This window comes from Rana temporaria, chromosome 5, assembly GCF_905171775.1.
Source record: "Rana temporaria chromosome 5, aRanTem1.1, whole genome shotgun sequence".
NCBI classification, from domain to species: Eukaryota; Metazoa; Chordata; class Amphibia; order Anura; family Ranidae; genus Rana; species Rana temporaria.
The window spans coordinates 37,447,472-37,471,287 of record NC_053493.1 but is presented as its reverse complement, the minus strand read 5'-3'; the positions used below and the strand labels follow the sequence as shown (position 1 = coordinate 37,471,287).

Genomic DNA, 23,816 nt, shown 5'->3' with positions numbered 1-23,816 from the left:
CCGTTCGGCTTTTTTCGGCGTATAGTTAAAGCTGCTATTTGGTGGTGTACGCCATGTTTAGTATGGCCGTCGTTCCCGCGTCGAATTTGAAAATATTTTGCGTAAGTCGTCCGTGAATGGGGCTGGACTTAATTTACGTCCACGTCAAAACAATGACGTCCTTGCGACGTCATTTAGCGCAATGCACGGCGGGAAATTTAGGGACGCAAATTCTTTCTGGATTCAAAGATTAAAAAAGTAAGTTACAGCGGCGTAGCGTATCTCACATACGCTGCGCCCATGCAATTGTACGAGGATCTGCCCCATAGTGTAGATAGATAGATAGACATTAGATTTTGTGTAGACCTACAATACAGAGCTCTTGTCCTCATCTCAAAGTGTTCCAGAGAAGATGACTGGATAAACCAAATTTCCAATCTGCTTTTCAGATATATTTCAAGAAAGAACACGAGTTACAAAGTGTCACGCAGGTTTGGGTCACACTAAAGGCCCGTACACACGATCGGATATTCCGACAACAATTGACCGATGGACGTGTTTTGATGGATAATCCGACCGTCTATATGCTTCATCGGACAATTGTTGTCGGAATATTCGTCAACAAATTTTGGCTGTGTATGCTCTCAAATTGTCCAACAACAAATGTGTTCCGTCTGATTATCCGATCGTGTGTACCCAAATCCGTTGGACTAAAATCCAAAGTACAAACACGCATGCTTCGAACCAATGCTAACCATCAGACAACATTAGCAGAAGTTGCCCATAGGGTGGCGCTAAAGAGCTGAAAAAACACGTAGTTTGGTGAATGTTGGCTGAAAATGTTCTGCCATCTGTATGCAGAACAAGTTCACGAACAATGCCCTTCGGACAAATATAGGGAACGATCCTCAGTTGATACGGAGAAAAAAAGCATTCAAATTATTTCTAATTTGGACACCACCTTCCTAAAGCCTCATACACACGATCGGCAATTTTCGGCAATTGCAAAGGCAATTTTTGGAGTGCGGCTGTCAAAAATGGGATCAAAAATACATGCCACAGCAGAAGGACTGACGCGTTTCACACTATCAAACAGTGCTTAAAAGATCACTAAAGGATTTTTTTTTTTTAGCTAAATAGCTTCCTTTAGCTTACTGCAGTACTGGTTTCATGTCCTCATTGCTCGTTTTTGCTTTGAAGTAGCTGTAAAACTGCTGTGATCTCCACACTTCCTGGTTGTCTTTTTCCTTATAATCATCATACTGGGAGCTTTTCACGGTGGTCTATGCTGTCATTACTGTGTGTCTAAAACTTAACAGAACCAATCAGATTCATTTTAAAAACAAAACACTGCCCTGGATTTGTTTGTTTTTGTTTTGTGTGTCTCTTTAGCTCACAGGAACATGAAAACAGTTTAAAAGTGAAACTAACCTACAGGCACATTATATGATTGTTTTTTTATCTATTTGTAATCATTTTTAAAAGGAATCAGTTAACTTTTATGTCTCTATACCCTGTAAACAGTCATTTCAGCAAAAAAAAAAAAAATTTCCTTTAGTGGCCCTTTAATCATAGCTTAAAAACCACTTGCCCACTGCAGTACGAGAATATACGTCCTCTGTTTGTGCGGTGATATCTGAATGATGCCTGCAGCTACAGGCATCATTCAGATATCACCATCTTCACCCGGCGATTCTGTGCACAATAAGAACGATCAAAGTGGCAGTTCCACCGCTTGATCGTTCTTATAGGCAGCGGGAGGGGACGTCCCCCCCTCCCGGTGCTTCTCCAGGCTCTCCCGTGCCTTCGGTGGCCCGGAGAGCGAATCGGCCGGCGCTCGCTGCAGAACCATAGAGATGACTGGTCGTCTCTATGACCGTCGGAGGCCCGGGCGCGACGTTATGATGTCACGCCCGGTACCCGGAAGTAAACAAAGCCGCAATCGCGGCTGTCGGTGTGAGATCGGTGAATGTTTTTTCACCAATTTCATGCTTGTAAGCCTGGAGGAGAGATGTGGGGTCCATAAAGAGGACATGTCACACTGATTCCTATTACAAGGGACGTTTACATTCCTTGTAATAGGAATAAAAGTGATAAAAAAAAATAAAAATAAACAATAAAAGTGTAAAAATAAAAAAATTAAGTAAAAAAAAAAATGAAACATTTTTTTTTTCAAAACGCCCCTATCCCCGGTAGCTCACACGCAGAAGCGAACACGCATGCAAGTCCCGCCCACAAATGTAAACGCTGTTCAAACCCCACATATCAGGTATTGTCGCGTGCGTTAGAGCGTGTGCAACAATTCTAGCACTAGACCTCCTCTGTAACTCGAAAATAGTATCCTGTAAAAAAATGTAAAGCGTCGCCTATGGAGATTTTGAAGTACCGAAGTTTGGCGCTATTCCATGAGTGTGTGCAATTTTAAAGCGTGACATGTTAGGTAACTATTTACTTGGCGTAACATCATCTTTCACATTATACAAAAAAATTGGGCTAACTTTACTGTTTTGTTATTTTTTAATTCATGAAACCGCTTTTTTTCCCAAAAAAAGGTGTTTGAAAAATGATTGCGCAAATACCGTGCGGGAAAAAAAGTTGCAATGACTGCCATTGTATTCCCTAGGATGTCTGCTAAAAAAAAATATATAATGTTTGGGGGTTCTGATTAATTTTCTAGCAAATAAATTGTGATTTTTACATGAAGGAGAGAAGTGCCAAAATAGGCCCGGTGGTCAAGTGGTTAAGAAGTCCGATCGTGTGTATGAGGCTTTAGGAAGGTGGTGTCCAAATTAGAAATAATTTGAATGCTTTTTTTCTCCGTATCAACTGAGGATCGTTCCCTGTAATAATCAGACCCATCCTCTATTACTAATCTGCATTCTCCTGCACGCACATCTCTTTTTTAAAAATTCAGAATGCAATAATCCAAAATTAATATTCTGGAGCGCCCACTGATTGTACTTGGGGATCTCATACATTTAGTTCACTTTCCAAGTAATTTTAAGGCAACCGTTTTTCTCCCAGCGATTGATATTTGCAATTTAACAGTTTATCTATGAGAGAGCGCGCCTAATTATACTCACACACCGCGCCAAAGTTCATGTTTCTGCAGAAAGCCGAAGGCTTGCTTTTTTTTATTTCTTTTAATAAAAATGCTTTTTTTCCCCCTTTCTTTCTAGTGAATCTGATTTCGGCAGGTTGAATAGATGAGTCTGGTGTTGCTGAAGTCTTCTGAACGATGTTTAATTAAAACAAAAAATGAGTTCCAGCGGTGGCGCTCTGACCTATCCCAGCAGGACACTTCAGTGGCGTATTTCAGGAGCGATATTAATTTGCCATCAACGCATGCAATTTTAGGCTTACCTGTTTGTGAGCGTGGTCATAAGAATTAATATGGTTGTCAAACTCCTGGTGCTTGTGGTATTGCTTGTCACATAATTCACAATAGAAATTAGCCTTCAGGTCCTCCAGAGCATTCGCTATGCTTTTTCCTTTCTCCGCGTAGCCCTGAAAACAAAAGAGAAGGGAAAGATTTTTTTTAATGGGAAGCTCGCTGCATGTTCATTGTTAGCTTCAGCTTTGCAAACAAAAGATCATTAGAAAAAAAAAAAATTTATTATTAAATGTATTATTTATTTATTATTATTATTATTATTATTATTATTAAAGAGCATTTCCAGGCAACAAGTAAAATCAATCTCTAAAATGCTAATGATATCTAACAATGAAGCTGCGCTAAAGTCAAAATTTATTTTCAGTATGCTTTGATCTGGGTTTGCTGTATTGCACTGGAGACACACACATACCATGTTTCTCCCGAAAATAAGCCCGGGTCTTATATTAAAGGGGTTGTAAAGTTTCTTGCATTAAGGTGAAAAAAAGAAACTGGCAATGACGCCCCCCCAGCCCCCCAGTTTTACTTACCTAAGCCCCGAAACTCCGTGGGCTCGTTCCCGTGATGGTTTCCTCCTGCTTGAGTCGGCTCGTCATTGGATATTGATAGCAGTGCAGCCATTGGCTCGCGCTGCTGTCAATCATATCCAGTGATGCGGCGCGCAGAGTGATACAGCGAGCGGCTATATCACGGAAGCACTCAAGGCTGTCTTAATGAGAGGGCACACATGGGCACTGCCCAGGGGCCCCAGATGCATGGGGGGCCCCTGCACTTTCTCCAAAGCAGCTGGTCCTTAAGCCCACGCTGCCCCGAAATTGGGGGCCCCATGATGGCACTGAGAGTGATAGATACACAGGGGAGGCAGTCTGCCTCTTACCTACTTGATGTCTGTTTACCTTCCCTGTCATCATTGTAGGGGCCTCAGAGCATTACTTTGCCCAGGGGCCCATGATTCTATTAAGAAAGCCCTGGCAGCACTCCCGCAATAACATTCCACTATGCGAGAGAGCTCGCATGAATTTGGAAAGTTCTTGTGGGGGGGGGGCTGAGACAGCCACCGAGGGACCCCAGAAGACCAGGTTCGGGGCCACTCTGTGCAAAACGAGCTGACAGTGGAGGTAAGTAGGTAAGGAGGTAAGTATAACATGTTTGTTATTTAAAAAAAAAATCTCTTTAGTGTTCTTTTAACTTTGGCAACAAAACACCCAGTAGGGCTTATTTTCGGGGTAGGTCTTATCGTGTAATGTGATATCTTCTCTCCCCTTCTCTCCCTGCCTGACAGGAATCCCCAGTGTGAACTGAGTTAAAATGCTTGTAAAATCCTATAATTCACTCTATTACAATATTATATAATGTACAATGTGTGTGTTTCTGTAATATAATTGTGCCATGTTATATTCTGCGACCTGCCAGAGCTCTCTTCCCCGCAATTATATTACAGAAACACACACAGTGTACATTATATAATACTGTAATAAAGTTGATTATAGGATTTTACAAGCATTTTAAACTAGGGCTTATTTTCGGGGTAGGGCTTATATTGCAGCCCTCCTGGAAAATAACGCTAGGTCTTATTTTCGGGGAGACACGGTAGAACTCCAGGAATTGGCTTTAGGCTGGGTTCACAGAGTCGGCCAAAATCACCTGCTATTGCGAATGGCATGTGGGGGGAACCCTCATCAAATTTGCAATAGTGTGAACCCAGCCTTAAAGTTTTACTAAACCCAGGACACTGCCTTCACTATATCTGGTCTCCCACAGTACACAGAAATGTTTAGTAAATATAAACTGCCAAATACCTGTTCTCATCAGCAGTATATTGCAGTCTTGTGACTTCTATTCAAGCATTGGTTAAAGCTTGTAGGAGGAGTTTTCTGACTGTCCTATGAGACTGCAAAACCCCTGACCCTCTGTCTGGACAGTGCTGATTGGCCTTGTGCTGATCACATGCATTTTTCCCAAAAAAATACAAAAAAAAACTCTCTGGCAATGCAGACCAAACTGAGCATGTGCAGCCTGACTCCATAGACTCTGTGTTATCAAGGAAATGATCAGGGAGCAGTGGAAGAAGGGGAGGATCAGAGAAGACAGGCTTTTTACACAATGCATAGGATTAACCCCTTAGGTTTCACAGTGAGTATAACAAGCATGCTTTACTGCATATACAGACTGATTTTACTGTAGTGGGTTTAGTAACACTTTAATGCCAACTTAAATTTGCATGATTTTAAGTGGAATTCCAGGCTAATACTATCTAATCTTAAATCTGATCCCATTTTTCAGCTCAAATCATGTGCTTCACAAAAAAAATATAAAAACCTCATAGAACTCTATGCGTCCGGTGCCCCACATGGAGATTAGGGGCCAGCGCATAGAGATTAGGGGAGTGGCTAATGGACAGGCCGCCACTGGTCAGCAGACACATCCACCGCCCCATAGAGAAGAATGGGTGGTCTGATCGGGTCCACCAGAAAAACGGACAGGCAGACCTGCTCGGTCCGCTGATGTGAAAAGGGCCTAAAGCACAATCATTGTATAGCACTGCAAAGCACAAAGCAGAACATATGTATATGTAATGACCAAATACGGCTGTCTCTATATATATATGTAGAAATACAAATCATACACACAAGCAACATTAAAACGTAATGGAAAAGATTAATAAATCTAGAGGAGCTCTTTATTATGCATTAAAAACAAAAAAAAAAAGACTTATTCAGAGCACTATTACCAACCCCCCCAATCATAGTGGACAATATAAAAACGAACAATTCGTTAAAAGATAAAATAACACCACCAGCCTTTTCTGAAATATTCAGCTTAATTTAAGAGATTTTGCTTTCAGTATGTTTTTCTGCCACTAGATATCCTCAGTCTGATGACCTACCATAATTTATCCCACTTCCTCTGAGCCCAGGTTATCCTGGAACGGCCCACAGCCTGTGGCTGGATAGTGAAAGCAGAAGAGGCACAGCGATGAGTTTATCTGTTTCTCAATCTGCCCTTTCCTCCTATCAGCATGCTTCTCATCAGCACAAAATGATTGGCTCCTTCTGCTGCTTCTTCTGTTCACACTCCAGTTTTTGCTGCACAGGAACTACAAGGTCATATTCAGGTAATTGCACTGCCTCGCATTTAAAAAAATATATATACATTTATTGATGTATTAATGACTACAGAGCTGCTGTCATTTGTGTCTGTTATATTTGTCCGGAGTTCAGCTTTAAAGAAAGAACATGTGCCCGCGGCCTCCATTACACTTGTTTAAATTTCAGATCTTGTTTTCTTTCCTCCATCGGACTCCTGGTAGCTGTGGCTGATGGGCATTGATTGTTCATGAAAGTATTCTGTGGGCAGTTTGTGGTCAACTAAAAGGATAGAAGAATGTGACAGTGCCTGAGCTGGGAATACTCTGCATGAAATATACATGAGCCCCCTCCGACAGGAACCCAACACAGCTTACACAGCATGTTATGGAGCAATACCAACACTTAAAGTGAACCTGTCTATAGAAATAACCATTTTGTAACCTATAGTTATCAAAAGAGGACCTGTTTATTTACTTGGATCCAACAGCCAACAGCGATGGGAAGAGGACCTTTCTATTTACTTGGATCCAACAGCGATGGGAAGAGGACCTTTCTATTTACTTGGATCCAACAGCGATGGGAAGAGGACCTTTCTATTTACTTGGATCCAACAGCAATGGAAAGAGGACCTTTCTATTTATTTGGATCCAACAGCGATGGGAAGAGGACCTTTCTATTTACTTGGATCCAACAGCGATGGAAAGAGGACCTTTCTATTTATTTGGATCCAACAGCGATGGGAAGAGGACCTTTCTATTTACTTGGATCCAGCAGCGATGGGAAGAGGACCTTTTTTTTACTTGGATCCAGCAGCGATGGGAAGAGGACCTTTCTATTTACTTGGATCCAACAGCGATGGGAAGAGGACCTTTCTATTTACTTGGATCCAACAGCGATGGGAAGAGGACCTTTTATTTACTTGGATCCAACAGCGATGGGAAGAGGACCTTTCTATTTACTTGGATCCAACCGCGATGGAAAGAGGACCTTTCTATTTACTTGGATCCAACAGCGATAAGAAGAGGACCTTTCTATTTACTTGGATCCAACAGCGATGGGAAGAGGACCTTTCTATTTACTTGGATCCAACAGCGATGGGAAGAGGACCTTTCTATTTACTTGGATCCAACAGCGATGGGAAGAGGACCTTTCTATTTACTTGGATCCAACAGCGATGGGAAGAGGACCTTTTTATTTACTTGGATCCAACAGCGATGGAAAGTGGACCTTTTTATTTACTTGGATCCAACAGCGATGGGATGAGGACCTTCTATTTACTTGGATCCGACAGCGATGGGAAGAGGACCTCTCTATTTACCAGCATCCAACATCCAACAGCTATAAGAAAAGGGTCTGACTTTTTGTTAGATTTATTTTATAGCCAGGAACTACAAGGTCATATTCAGGTAATTGCACTGCCTCGCATTTAAAAAAATATATATACATTTATTGATGTATTAATGACTACAGAGCTGCTTTCATTTGTGTCTGTTATATTTGCCCGGAGTTCAGCTTTAAAGAAAGAACATGTGCCCGCGGCCTCCATTACACTTGTTTAAATTTCAGATCTTGTTTTCTTTCCTCCATCGGACTCCTGGTAGCTGTGGCTGATGGGCATTGATTGTTCATGAAAGTATTCTGTGGGCAGTTTGTGGTCAACTAAAAGGATAGAAGAATGTGACAGTGCCTGAGCTGGGAATACTCTGCATGAAATATACATGAGCCCCCTCCGACAGGAACCCAACACAGCTTACACAGCATGTTATGGAGCAATACCAACACTTAAAGTGAACCTGTCTATAGAAATAACCATTTTGTAACCTATAGTTATCAAAATAGGACCTGTTTATTTACTTGGATCCAACAGCCAACAGCGATGGGAAGAGGACCTTTCTATTTACTTGGATACAACAGCGATGGGAAGAGGACCTTTCTATTTACTTGGATCCAACAGCGATGGGAAGAGGACCTTTCTATTTACTTGGATCCAACAGCGATGGAAAGAGGACCTTTCTATTTATTTGGATCCAACAGCGATGGGAAGAGGACCTTTCTATTTACTTGGATCCAACAGCGATGGAAAGAGGACCTTTCTATTTATTTGGATCCAACAGCGATGGGAAGAGGACCTTTCTATTTACTTGGATCCAGCAGCGATGGGAAGAGGACCTTTTATTTACTTGGATCCAGCAGCGATGGGAAGAGGACCTTTATATTTACTTGGATCCAACAGCGATGGGAAGAGGACCTTTCTATTTACTTGGATCCAACAGCGATGGGAAGAGGACCTTTCTATTTACTTGGATCCAACAGCGATGGGAAGAGGACCTTTTATTTACTTGGATCCAACATCGATGGGAAGAGGACCTTTCTATTTACTTGGATCCAACCGCGATGGAAAGAGGACCTTTCTATTTACTTGGATCCAACAGCGATAAGAAGAGGACCTTTCTATTTACTTGGATCCAACAGCGATGGGAAGAGGACCTTTCTATTTACTTGGATCCAACAGCGATGGGAAGAGGACCTTTCTATTTACTTGGATCCAACAGCGATGGGAAGAGGACCTTTCTATTTACTTGGATCCAACAGCGATGGGAAGAGGACCTTTTTATTTACTTGGATCCAACAGCGATGGAAAGTGGACCTTTTTATTTACTTGGATCCAACAGCGATGGGATGAGGACCTTTCTATTTACTTGGATCCAACAGCGATGGGAAGAGGACCTCTCTATTTACCAGCATCCAACATCCAACAGCTATAAGAAAAGGGTCTGACTTTTTGTTAGATTTATTTTATAGCCAGGAACTACAAGGTCATATTCAGGTAATTGCACTGCCTCGCATTTAAAAAAAATATATATACATTTATTGATGTATTAATGACTACAGAGCTGCTTTCATTTGTGTCTGTTATATTTGCCCGGAGTTCAGCTTTAAAGAAAGAACATGTGCCCGCGGCCTCCATTACACTTGTTTAAATTTCAGATCTTGTTTTCTTTCCTCCATCGGACTCCTGGTAGCTGTGGCTGATGGGCATTGATTGTTCATGAAAGTATTCTGTGGGCAGTTTGTGGTCAACTAAAAGGATAGAAGAATGTGACAGTGCCTGAGCTGGGAATACTCTGCATGAAATATACATGAGCCCCCTCCGACAGGAACCCAACACAGCTTACACAGCATGTTATGGAGCAATACCAACACTTAAAGTGAACCTGTCTATAGAAATAACCATTTTGTAACCTATAGTTATCAAAAGAGGACCTGTTTATTTACTTGGATCCAACAGCCAACAGCGATGGGAAGAGGACCTTTCTATTTACTTGGATACAACAGCGATGGGAAGAGGACCTTTCTATTTACTTGGATCCAACAGCGATGGGAAGAGGACCTTTCTATTTACTTGGATCCAACAGCGATGGAAAGAGGACCTTTCTATTTATTTGGATCCAACAGCGATGGGAAGAGGACCTTTCTATTTACTTGGATCCAACAGCGATGGAAAGAGGACCTTTCTATTTATTTGGATCCAACAGCGATGGGAAGAGGACCTTTCTATTTACTTGGATCCAGCAGCGATGGGAAGAGGACCTTTTATTTACTTGGATCCAGCAGCGATGGGAAGAGGACCTTTCTATTTACTTGGATCCAACAGCGATGGGAAGAGGACCTTTTATTTACTTGGATCCAACAGCGATGGGAAGAGGACCTTTCTATTTACCTGGATCCAACCGCGATGGAAAGAGGACCTTTCTATTTACTTGGATCCAACAGCGATAAGAAGAGGACCTTTCTATTTACTTGGATCCAACAGCGATGGAAGAGGACCTTTCTATTTACTTGGATCCAACAGCGATGGAAGAGGACCTTTCTATTTACTTGGATCCAACAGCGATGGGAAGAGGACCTTTCTATTTACTTGGATCCAACAGCGATGGGAAGAGGACCTTTTTATTTACTTGGATCCAACAGCGATGGAAAGTGGACCTTTTTATTTACTTGGATCCAATAGCGATGGGATGAGGACCTTTCTATTTACTTGGATCCGACAGCGATGGGAAGAGGACCTCTCTATTTACCAGCATCCAACATCCAACAGCTATAAGATTTATTTTATAGCCAATAGCTATGGGAAGAGGACTTGTCTGTATACCAGGATCATTTTGTAGCCAATAGTTATTAGATGTGGACCAGTATATTTACTAGGAGGATTTGTAGCAAATAGCTAGTAGAAAATGACCTGTCTACCTACTAGCATCCAACAGCCAACAGCTATGAGAAGAGCCCCTGTCTATTTACCAGCATCCAACAACCAACAGCCAACAACAACTATGAGAGGAGAACCTGTCGCCCAGAGGCGATTAAGTTCGCATGTGTTGCGCTATATAAGTTTTCATTCATTCATTCATAAAAATGATCATGTGTAGGCTCCAGAGCATTTTTCTCGACGTGAAAAATGGGCATTAAAAATTTAGAACATGCTCAAATTTTTCTCGTCATTTCACGTCATGAAAAACGGTCGTGTGTAGGCTTTAACTACGGGGAAAAAAAACGTGCATGCTCAGAAGCAAGTTATGAGACGGGAGCACTCATTCTGGTAAAACTAGCGTTTGTAATGGAGATAGCACATTCGTCACGCTGTAACAGATTGAAAAGTTTGAAGACTGAAAAGCGCGAATCGTCTCTCACCAAACTTTTACTAACACGAAATCAGCAAAAGCAGCCCAAAGGGTGGCGCCATCCAAATGGAACTTCCCCTTTATAGTGCCGCCGTACGTGTTGAATGTCACCGCTCTTTGCTAGAGCATTTTTTTTTCACGATCGTGTGTAGGCAAGGCAGGCTTGACAAGAATCACGTCGAGAAAAACATCGTTTTTTTTCCATGACATTAAAAATGGTTGTGTGTACGCGGCAGAAGAGAAGAGAACCCATCTATTTACCAGCATCCAACAGCAACCAACTATGAGAAGAGGACCTGTCTACCTACTAGCATCCAATAGCCAAAAGTTTTGAGAAAAAGGACCTGTCTATTTATCAGCATCCAAAAGCTAATAGCTATGAGAAGAAGAACTGTCTATTTACTGGGAATATTTTGCAGCCAATAGCTATGGGAAGTGGACCTGTGTATTTACTAACATCCAACAACCACCAACTATGAGAAGAGGACCTGTCTACCTAATCCAACAGCCAACAGCTATGAGAAGAGCACCTGTCTTTTTACCAGTATCCAACAACCAACAGCCTACAACTATGAGAGGAGGACCTGTCTACCTACTAGCATTCAACAGCCAAAAGCTTTGAGAAGAGGACCTGTCTATTTACCAGCATCCAACAGCCTCCAGCTATGAGAAGAAGACCTGTCTACCTACTAGCATCCAACAGCCAATAGCTATGAGAAGAAGAACTGTCTATTTACTGGGAATATTTTGTAGCCAATAGCTATGGGAGGACAACGTGTGTATTAACTAGCACCCAACAGCCTGTGGCAAAAGGACCTCTCTATATATTAGGATCATTTGTAGTTAATAACTATGGGAAAAAGACCTGCCAATTAACTAGAATCCAGCAACCAACAGCTAAGTCTATTTACTGGGAGAACTTTTTAGCCAATAGTCAAGGGAATAAATCCTTCTGTTTACTAGAATCATTTTGTAGCCAATATCCGATATGTGAGGAGTACCTGCCTTTTTTTCTTGGGTCATTTTGTACCCATTAGCTATGCGAAGAGGACTTGTCTAATCATAAGGATCATTCTGTAGCTAATAGCTGAGAGAAGGAGACCTGTTTAAATGCTCTATCAGTATGTAAGATTTTCAGAAATACTCCTTGCATAAGAGATAAATATATAACTAATATGCTGAAGGGTGTGGGAGAGGATGGCAAACTGAAATAATTGTATTTGTTGCAAAAATTACTGTTTTGTTATAGTGTATGGCCCATTGGTGGCCAGAATTGTATGCACTTCATGGACCTAATGATCAGCTTGTAGATGAATATGAATAAATGTATATGCATTTTTACTAATTGTGTGTGTTTTATATATAGTAGGTGAGGGCCCCTTAAACATCCCATTTATTTTTGGTCTTTCATCTGAAGTAAGACTACTTAATGTACAAACAGGAGGCAGACCGGCTGGCATCTACTCATAACTGGAAAATAATTTTTGAGTGATATTTTAAATAATGTGAAATATTCTGCCCCATGGATGGGGCACTTGAGACAGGGCACTCCCCAAAACAACACCTAAGGGGTTGAATGTGTACCACATACTGTAAGTGTTTCTTGAATGTTTCATTTTTTCCATATTTTTAGCAATGACTATTTATACTCTCTGCCTCTCTATAGGAAGGCGTACTGTGTTAAAATATATAGACGCAGTAGGGGATATGCATATGTTAATAGGATGCTACAGATTGCTTTTTAAGCGTTTCAAACATATGTCTGCAAAGAAAAACATATCAGCATATTGGTGTTTTTTTTTTAAAGTTCTTCAGTTCTTCCACGGGGTGTTTGTGCCTGTCAGTGAGGTGGAAATTAGTGAGAGAGAAGTTATTTGATTAATCCATTAGCACAGAATATGATCCTTGCCTTATTGTCACCATTAGGAAACCGATGTGCTGTAAATTCGGCAGTAATGGTCTATATCAAACAATAATTTTTACAGAAGCTTCGTACATAATAATTATGCATAATTATACAGCACATTAATTTTTGTAGAGGTGTTTTGTTTCTGTCTTTTATTTTTTATCAGTTTATGCGGTTATTGTTTAGAGGCAATAATAACAAATAGAAAAAATTACACAAGCATACGTATGTTACTGCATGAACAGTATAATCCTGATATAATAATATTCAACATATCACTGATTCTGATATAAAGTATCCAAAATTAAATTGTCTATGGAACATGTTTAGCTTAGCATGTACATTTACTTCCTGGAATCTGTCTGTCCATAGATAAGGCATGCAGGAGGGTGTGCTGAACTGAGAAAGCCCCTCCTCCCCTATGGCCATGAAGACATCATTTTGGCCTAGGCCAGAAACCAGGGAAGAAGTGTAAAAAAAAAGTTTAAAAACAAGTAAATTTAATATTCCTTCCTACTGTATGTATTTACTGAAGCTAGCAGCATAAAGATTAAAAAATATTAATGTTGATTGAGAGAGTTTAGTGCCACTTTAACAACTTAGCGACCGCCCTATAACAGTTTTGCTGCTGCAAGGTGGTCGCTGTGCTCCGGATCATGTATATATCACAGCAGCTCTCTCCTGCAGGTGATTATGTAAACAAGGCAGATTGCCGTTCTGTCAGTAAGGGGAGGAATGGATCCTGTGTTCCTGCAAAGCAGAGAGATGAATCCATGCCTTCCACTAGTAAAACCACCTCCCCTACAGTAATAAAACACCAACTAGGCTCACAGTTAACCCTTTGCTCGCCCCAGATGTTAACCGCTAGAAATACCTAGTAACATATAATGCAACAGCAGTGGGGTCACTAGGGTTGGTGTCACCCCCCCTCTCCACCAAATATAGTCCCCCCTCAGTATAGACCCCCCTCCACTAACTACAAGCCCCCCTCCCACAGAATAGCTCTCCCTCCTTAGTAAAGACCCCACTAAGTACAGACCCCGTCCATCAGTATAGGCCCCTCCCTCTGTCAGTATAGACCTCCCCCTCAGTACAGACCCACCCCACTAAATACTGACCCCCCTCCATCAATATAGTCCCCCTCCCTCAATTTAGACCCCCCTCAGTACAGACACCCCCTCAGTGCAGACACCCTCCATCAGTATAGACCCCCCCATCAGTACAGACCCCCCATCAGTACAGACACCCCCAGCTCAGTGCAGACCCCCCATCAGTACAGACACCCCTACCTCAATGCAGACCCCTCCATCAGTATAGACACCCCCACCTCAATGCAGACCGCCCCATCAGTACAGACACCCCACCTCAGTGTAGACCCGTCCATTAGTATAGACACCCCCACCTCAGTGTAGACCCCCCATCAGTACAGACCCCTCCATCAGTATAGACACCCCCACCTCAGTTCAGACCCCCACCTCAGTGCAGACCCCCCCATCAGTGCAGACCCCCCCACCTCAATCGACACCCCACCTCAGTGTAGACCCGTAAATCAGTTTAGACACCCCCACCTCAGAGCAGACACCCCCATCAGTGCAGACCCCCCCACCTCAATAGATGTAAACAGAGGGGAAGGCGGCTTCAGTCCGCTCCACTGAGGGACACAGCTGCAAGGCACAGATCATCAGGGCAGCGGGCGGTGTTAGTGGTGCCAGTACCCACGGGTGTCACCCCTCTGGCTGGGTGTCACCCGGGTGCAGCCCGCACCCACCTAGCAACACCACTGTGCAACAGTCTAGTCATTCGCATCAGGAGAAGACAGTGATTATCGCTAGCAACTCGAGCAGCCACTAGCGATAAATCCAAGAGTATCCGGTAGGCTGATTGTTCCCATTTTTATCAGTCCATCAACTTGTTTACATTCAGCTGCCCATTAATGAACTGCACTCATGTGATCCACAGGAGAAGTACAGCCAAACAAGCTTTGGCTGTACTTCTGCTTTAAGGTAAGTTAAAAAATATACCTACTAAATTATAGAAAAACGCCTAAAAATAAAACTAATGCAGCCACCACATCTAAGGATTAGTAATCTGAAATATAATACATTTTTATTTTTGGGTTTCATACTACTTTAACACGCCTACACTTAAAAAATATTTCCGATGATCAGTCCTCCATAATCCTGAACTGTTTTGAGGAGTTCACATTGACTGTAAGACATTCTTTATTCCTCTAAAATATATCTGCAGATAAAAGGTGAACAAACTCTTATAATTTAGCCTTGCCTTCACCGAGGGATGGCTCCATGTGTTTATTTTCTGTCAATTCATACAGACATATTTTACATTCCAGAAACAGTTTGGAAATTTCTTCAGTAATTCTCTCTAACTGCAACTGACGGTTTGTCGATTTTAATGTTCGGATAAAAGTGAAGAAGTAAAAAGTGCGGGATTCTGTTTCCAGATAAAAAAATGCTGCTTTACAGAAACCTTTTATTTTTTTGCCATTGCCACTGCTTTGGCACTGTCATTAGTATATGTGCAGCTATCAACTAAAAGGGGATGTTCTTTGTGTGAATTTATCAGATAATGAAGAAGTATTACACTAAAAATGGCATACAGTGCCTAGAAAAAGTATTCATACCCCTTCAATTCTTCTACGTTTTGTCATTTTACAACCAAAAACGTAAATGTATTTTATTGATAGCCAACACAAAGTGGCTCTAATTGTGAATGAAGGAAAATAATAATGTTTTTTTTTTTTTTTTTACAAATAAATATCTAAAAGTGTGGCGTGCATTTGTATTCAGCCACTTTACTCGGATACCCCCAACTAAAATCTAGTGGAACCAATTGCCTTCAGAAGTCACCTAATTAGTAATAGAGTCCACCTGTGTGTAATGTAATCTCAGTATAAATACAGCTGTTCTGTGAAGCCATCAAAGGTTTGTTAGAGAACCTTAGTTAACAAACAGCATCATGAAGGCCACGGAACACACCTGACAGGTCAGGGATAAAGTTGTGGAGAAGTTAAAAGCAGGGTTAGGTTATAAAAAATATCCAAGCTTTGAACATCTCGTGGAGCACTGTCAATCCATCATCCGAAAATGGAAACCTACCAAACTGCCAAACCTACCAAGACATGGCCGTCCACCAAAACTGAGAGGCGAGCATTAATCAGAGAAGCAGCCAAGAGGCCCATGTCTGAGGAGCTCAGAGATCCACAGCTCAGGTGGAGAATCTGTCCACAGGACAACTATTAGTCGTGCTCTCCACAAATCTGACCTTTATGGAAGAGTGGCAAGAAGAAAGACATTGTTGAAAGAAAGCCATAAGAAGTCCCGTTTGCAGTTTGTGAGAAGCCATGTGGAGGACACAGCAAACATGTGGAAGAAGGTGCGTTCGGCGTTCGGCGTGGAGATGTGAACCATTTCCATAGAGGTGCATGTGAAATCATCCCTCCGGCGTCTCGGGGCTGCAGCGGCGTCGCACTACAGGCGTATATACGCCTAGGTGTGAACGGGGGCTCAGGGGGGATGAACACAAATGTACACCACACTTTTCACATATTTATTTGTAAAAAAAATTGAAAACCATTTAGCATTTTCTTTCCACTTCACAATTATGTGCCACTTTGTGTTGGTCTATCACATGAAATCCCAATAAAATACATTTACGTTTTTGGTTGTAACATGACAAAATGTGGAGTTCAAGGGGTATGACTACTTTTTCAAGGCACTGTAAATGGCATGCTGTCAGAAGAACCCTGTCAGAAACAGAATGTTAGATGGTTTATTTATGCAGAATTACACTTGATTTGCTGAAGTATACTGGAAAAAAAGCATAAACTTAGAATAAAACAGGATGCATGTGATCCTAGCACATCTCACTGCTGCCCTCTATGTGAATGTTTCTAATAATGAGAGGGTATTGCACTAGAAGTGAATAAATAGCACTACTGTCAGAGCCCTGCCAGAAACAGAATTTATTGGAGTATTTAAATAAAAAATAAACAGGATGCATGTGATTCTAGCACAGCTCACTGCTAGATAATAATGGAATATTACATTTAAACTGAATACATGGCAAGGCTATCAGAGCCCTGGGAGAAACAACATTTTAGATGCTTTCTTTATGCAAATGTATACATAATTTTGTTGAGGTACTGAAAATAGAATGAACTTCGAATGAACAGGATGCATGGATCCTACACTGGCTTACTGCTGTCCACTATAGGAATGTATCTGATAATGCGAGAGTATTACATTAGAAGAGAATAAATGGCACTGTTCCCAGAGTCCTGCCAGAAACAGAATCAAAGGGATGGGGGGTAGAAAGCTGAAACTTGCCTAGGGCCTCATTCGGCCCTTTATCCACCTTTGGTAAAGCCACAAGAAGGTGCCAGATGGGTTGGGTATTTGTTTTGTTCTGACAGGTATTTTGACTGATTATCTAAAATAAATGTTGCAGTCTTTCTTGAAATTTTCTCTGCAGGAGCCTTACAGTCAAGTGAACACATAATCAGTAGATGACTCATTGCCAACCTAAGCAATATTTTTCGGCTGACTGTAGCCGGCCAAGAAATGGATCAGGTAGCAGTTTTATAAGTGTGGTTGGAGGTGAATGGTCGGTCAGCTTGCTAGACATACATTTATTGATCTATGTGGGTCTGAAACAAACAAGCTCCAAAAGTATCAATAACAAGTGCAGCCTAAAGGATAAATTATTCAATGTATTGCCGGGATATTAATGGATTGTATTGCTGTAATGAAAGATTTTGACTGAAGTGATTAGAGAACAACAAACTACAGTTTTTGAAAGACATTTATAAAGCACATGTAGGTCTACCTTCCAATGACTTTGTAGTGATAACCATAGAATACAATGATACCATGGAATACTATGACACCATGGAATACAATGATAACCATGGAATACAATGATGACCATGGAATACAATGATGACCATAGAATACAATGATGACCATAGAATTCAATGATACCATGGAATACAATGATAACCATACATTGGTGTGCGCAGCCTATTGCAGTAGGGTGTGCACCCTTAAGCTCAAAAACACATACATGTGTATGTGTCTACATATACATGACCCCGGCACATTGATCTCCCTGCCGGCATAGTGAAAGAGAAGAGCATAAACACTTCTCTTATAGCAGAGCCAGAAAGAGGGAGATCTTTCCCATGTTCCTGCTGCTACACAGAGTGATAACACTAATGTGCATGGGGTGATTAGGGTGTGCCTGGGCACACCCGGCACACCCTGTGAGCACGCCTATGTAACCATAGAATACAATGATACCATGGAATACAATGATAACCATAGAATTCAATGATAACCATAGAATACAATGATACCATGGAATACAATGATAACCATAGAATACAATGATACCATGGAATAGAATGATAACCATAGAATACAATGATAACCATAGAATACATGGATACCATGGAATACAATGATAACCATAGAATACATGGATACCATGGAATATGTTTTATGGCAAAAGCTTGTAAAACCGTCATTTTTGAGCTGAAGTGTGTATGAGGCCTTTGTGTTACATTATGGAAGGTGGTGTTATAATTATAAAGCATTTTAATTCTTTGTCTTTTTTGCAGTTTTCGGTAAATCCATGCCAGGCTGTAGTCTGCACTTTGCCTACTCTGTTTTTTTTTTTTATATCTAGGGACAGCTGAGGATGCTAATCAATTAGAACAAATGTAGACACCATATCGTACACAACAGTAGCATTAGACTCTCCCGTCCCCTTCATTACTGAGAACGCATGCAGCAATGTCTGCAATCAATTTACAATGCATTAGGTTATTTAAATGGCTATAATTAAGAATAATTACTTAATTTATTAGCAATGCTGAAATAATTCACAGTAGCAGCAGACTACCAGTGCATGATTACAACTTTAATTAATTAGAGGCAGTGTAAAAAATCTCAGAAAATTTCCAATAAATAAAGGGGAAGGCATTGCACAAATATAATGTACATTGTACGTGTCTGTAATAACTAATGAGTGATAAATTTAAGCTAAATGCCACAATCACATTTTTCAGATTTGCTGCACATTCACCACTAGCTCTTTTTAGCTGCCTGTGTCCCTGATGGAGAGATTCATCCTCTGTTTTGGTCCAGGTGACCTCTATCTTTGGTACAGAAAATGATGGGAAATCCATCATTTTCCTAAGTAGCCTTTCTCAAACAGGGTCCCATGGTTCTTCAAGAAGATCTTTAATAAGTTACTAGGGCTTCCTTAAGCAGTGAGCAATTTTTATCTCTCAGAAAAGTAACCACTGGTACCAGTTAGCTTTTCCACTAAGCATTTTGCCACTGATCACAAGTGTTAAAGACATTCTTCCCACTGATCACCAGTAAAAGGGGCCTTATTCCCACTTACTTTCAATGTAAAGGGCATTTTCCCCATTGACCACCAATGCAAGGGGCATTCTTCCAATTGACCACTATTGTAAAAAATCATTCTTCCCACTGACCACCAATATAAAGGAGCATTGTTTCAATTGACCACTAATGTTAAAATCATTCTTCCCATTGACCACTAATGTAAAATATCATTCTTCCCACTGACCACTGTTGCAGTGCAGTAACCTGCCTGGGTCTAAATAGAGGCTGTAACCCAGGATTCTCAACCAGGCAGATTGAGAGGGCTCCAGGGGGTTTGGTTAAAAGCGGTGTTCCGCCCAAAAACAAATAATTAAAAGCCACCAGCTGCACATACTGCACCTGCTAGCTTTTAATAATAGGACACCTACCTGTCCTGGAGTCCAGCGATGTCGGCTCCCGCAGCTGATGTTTCTATTAGCTGTCGGGTGCTGCCGCCGCCATTGCAGGCAAGGGTACCAGGCAGTGTAGCCTTTCAGCTTCACACCGGGAACCCTACTGCGCATGTGCAAGGCCTGCTCCTCTCTCCTACTGGCCCGGCAGCTGGGGGAGGGAGGGAGAGGGAGCACCAGCTGTGACATCAGCCCCGTGGCTGAGGCTCCCGGAAGTGGAAAAGGAATCCCCCCCCCAAAAGGTGCCAATTGTAGCATCAGATGAGCGGAAGTTCCACTTTAGGGTGAAACTTTGCTTTAATTTAGAGGAAACCTCTCACTGTTCACCAATGTAAGATGCATTTTTCCCACTGACCACAACGCTAATGTACTTTGAGCTGTAGATATAATTTAATAATAATAATATAGTGGAACCTCAGATCGAGAGTAACGTGGTTAACGAGCGTTTCGCAATACGAGCACTGTATTTTAAAAATCGTAGCTCGGTTTGCGAGCATTGTCTCGCAAAACAAGCATGATTCAGGCCATGGCGGTGTGCAGTACCACTTTTAGCCTAAGGTGGGGGGGGTGCCGGAGCCAGGCAAAGCTGGACAGGAATGCAAGGAAAGGCCCGAGGACAGCTCGGCTGACCTCGGCAAATCTCGGGAACAAAGTCTTTCCGAGGTTTACCGAGGTCAGTCGAGGTCTCCTCTGGCCTTTTCGGCAGTTTCTGAGGCTCTCCGGCGCCCCCCGCCTCTGGCCGCATGCGTTTTTGCATGCCATTGAAGTCAATGCGGAACAAATTATTTTTGTTTCCATTGACTTCAATAGGAAAACTCACTTTGATATGCGAGTACTTTGGATTACGAGTATTCTCCTGGAACTGATTATGCTCGTAATCAGAGGTTCCACTGTAATAATAATTATTGTGAAATACAGTAATTAATTTCAAGAGTTAGGAAATATGCTTACATTGTCATCTAACCACACTGGCCCCAATGGTAATTTTAAACTCCGCCACTGCTGAGATATTGCATAAGACTAGAGGAGAGTTGAATGCCATCTATGAACCCAGGCCTATACAACCATCAATTTCTACAGAATGGGAAGATTGCGGCTCATTATCACACAAAGGACCCAAGTATTTTACTTTACCGCTAGAGATGCTGCAAATGAGGCTTAGCGTTGCCCTTCTTTAAACTATCCCCTCTGTTTACATGCTTACCTGCAAAGACAAGCAACGCATTTTATTAAAAGAAAGCCTGTTCCATCTACTGCTAACCTCAAATGAATCAAGTATAAAATGTATGGCTAATTCTATTACAAATACTTGTTGGGAATACATTACCCAGACAGTAATGAGCACTCCTCACGGTGCCTCAGAGACATAAGACTTCCTGAAACAACAATTCAAATAGCTGATTACAGTTTGATGCTGTTTCATGAGCTCTCCTGGGGCATCAATTAATCCTGTGAACTCATCCTATCCCACACTTATTTACCAAAAGGGCCTGTAATAAATGGCAATCTGAGAGCTTTCAGTCCCCGTAAGACGATCCCGCACTCCCTCGTCTGCCTAAAAGGTGTTTATGGCTCCACCATCAATTAACAATAATATATTTGTGCAGCTATTAAAACAAGGTTACTGGTATTAAACTTTGTAATTCTTCCTTGTAAAATTTCTTCTGTGTAATTTATGAGTCGATGACATTTACAGGCTTTTTTTCGCAGTTTAGAATACGCTGCCGTTGGGTAAGATGGAAAAAAGGTGCTGTAGACCTTATTTTCATGTAAATAAACAGCAGGTGGTATAACTATTAACAGCAGGTACAGGAAGACAAATCACAAAGTGTAACTAATATATCATAGTCATTAGTGACCATCTATATACCAATTATTTATTGTATTTTCTGTTTAGGAGTGTATTCTGGAACTGCCATATCTCAACATCAGCTCAGATAGATTCCCTCTGAAGTCTGGTGCGACTTTAGAAACTAGAACACAATGAAAGTCAATGGACACTGCTCACATCACACTTTATAGGATTGATTATATTAGGAAAAATTTGAAAAATTATTGTGCTAACCAACAAATATAAAATGAAAAAGTAATAAAGCAGCTACATAAGAATGTGACAAAAATTCTAAATAGGAAGGTGGGTAAGATGTAGCGCTAAACGTAATATACCATGAATGTGTATACAAATATATAAAAATAACAATAAAGATAATGGTCCAATGGAAATCAATCTCCAATCATACACATCAAGTCCCATGAGCTATGGAACGCTCTACCAACGGATATCCGCTTGGAAGAAAACCATCGGGCCTTCAGGAAAAAAACTCAAGACCCACCTCTTCTGAAGGATAAGGAAGACAACGGATGGCACAAGCGCCTTGAGTCGATTAAGTTCGCATGTGTAGCGCTATACAAGTTATTCACTCACTCACTCATGAAGTGAGTCAATCCTTATGAAACAAAGTCTGTCACAGAAAAGTAGTTGTTCCCAGGTAGATATTGATGAGAATGTGTGTAGAACATCTATGGTGAAATATCATCCAAAAATAATAAGAATGTTTACTCCTACCGGATAAGGTGGACCTGAGTGTCAGCGACAACGAGACAAAAAGACATGGATATCCAGATCAGCGACAGTCAAAGAATCTAGAGGATCTCCAAAGGCGACTCAGATGAATCTAGTGGGTGACTGCAAGGCTGAAAGGCTGATGACCAAACAGGAAACCCGAAAAAACTCACATCCAAGAGCGTATGTAAAGAAAAAAAGGGAGCCTCCAATTGTGTAGGTAAAAAAAATGGGTTTTTATTTACAAAAACCAACAGACATAGGATAAAAAAGTGATCACTGAAAAAAAGCAATATGGGGAGTGTTGAACCAAGGCCGACGTGTTTCGTCCTAATGGAACTTCTACTGGGGCATTCATTTTATTTGGGCTGATTTAAAGAGAAACTTCACCCATTCTCATGAAATGTTCCACAATATGCCAATTAATTATGATGGCCTTTTATCCAGGAAAAAAAACATACAAACCCAGCGAATCCTCCAAAGTCCTCTTCTCCTCTACTGTTCTTCTACTGCATGTTCCACCGCATACTGCCCTTTGCTTATTTTGTCATCAAGAGCTGGCTGTCTCTTCCAGGATCTTGCAAGCCAGTCCCTGATGAAGCGGTGCCATAAGAATGATAGCTCATCTGGTGCTGTGGGGAAGTCTCCTGCAGCCTCCTGGGATAATTGATGTCGGTATCCCAGGGTCCTCCATAAGGAGGAGGCTTCATGCCGTTCTTGCCTGGGCAAGAAGAAAGCTGGGTCGAGACGAGTCAACCATGAATAACCTGTTGGTATTCTTTACAGGTATGGTAAAAGAAAAGTGTCATGCAATTTACTGTATCCTAGATCAACCATCAAAAATCATCTATCAGAGCTCTGTTTGTTGCTATATAGTGCTACATAGTTACTCTACACCATTTAGCTTATCAAAGATATATATTTTTTTCCATGGTTACATTGGTCCAGCTTGGATCAGCCACCTCTACTACAATGATCCTCGTTATCTTCTGAATCTCATGCTGGATACACCCCAATTATTAATCTCCTTATTCTTTTCTAAATTAATACAAAGCATACTCTGATTGGATTAGGCAGAGAATGTGGTGTCACTGCCCTGCCTCTCCATCTAGTCCAGTGTTTCTCAATTCCAGTCCTCAGGCCCCCCCAACAGGTCAGGTTTTCAGGATTTCCCTCAGATGAAAAGGCTGTGGTGATTACTAAGGCAGTGAAACTGATCAAATCACCTGTGCAAAATAATGGAAATCCTGAAAACCTGACCTGTTGGGGGGGCCTGAGGACTGGAATTGAGAAACACTGATCTAGTCCAATGAGAGAATGCTTTGCATTTACTGAAAAAAATGCAAGCCATTCCCTGAAAGGTGTGGAGTGAACAACCCTTGT

The 23,816-nt window shown here is 41.4% G+C and overlaps 1 protein-coding gene across 1 annotated transcript in view; it reads right to left on the bottom strand.

Moving 5' to 3' along the window:
- ZNF804B (zinc finger protein 804B) overlaps positions 1–23,816 on the bottom strand; it is a 440,396-nt gene that overhangs the window by 49,769 nt on the left and 366,811 nt on the right. Inside the window, exon 2 of the mRNA XM_040352404.1 lies at positions 3,343–3,486. Within this exon, the coding sequence (XP_040208338.1) occupies positions 3,343–3,486 (144 nt within the window). The remainder of the gene's footprint in view (positions 1–3,342; positions 3,487–23,816) is intronic.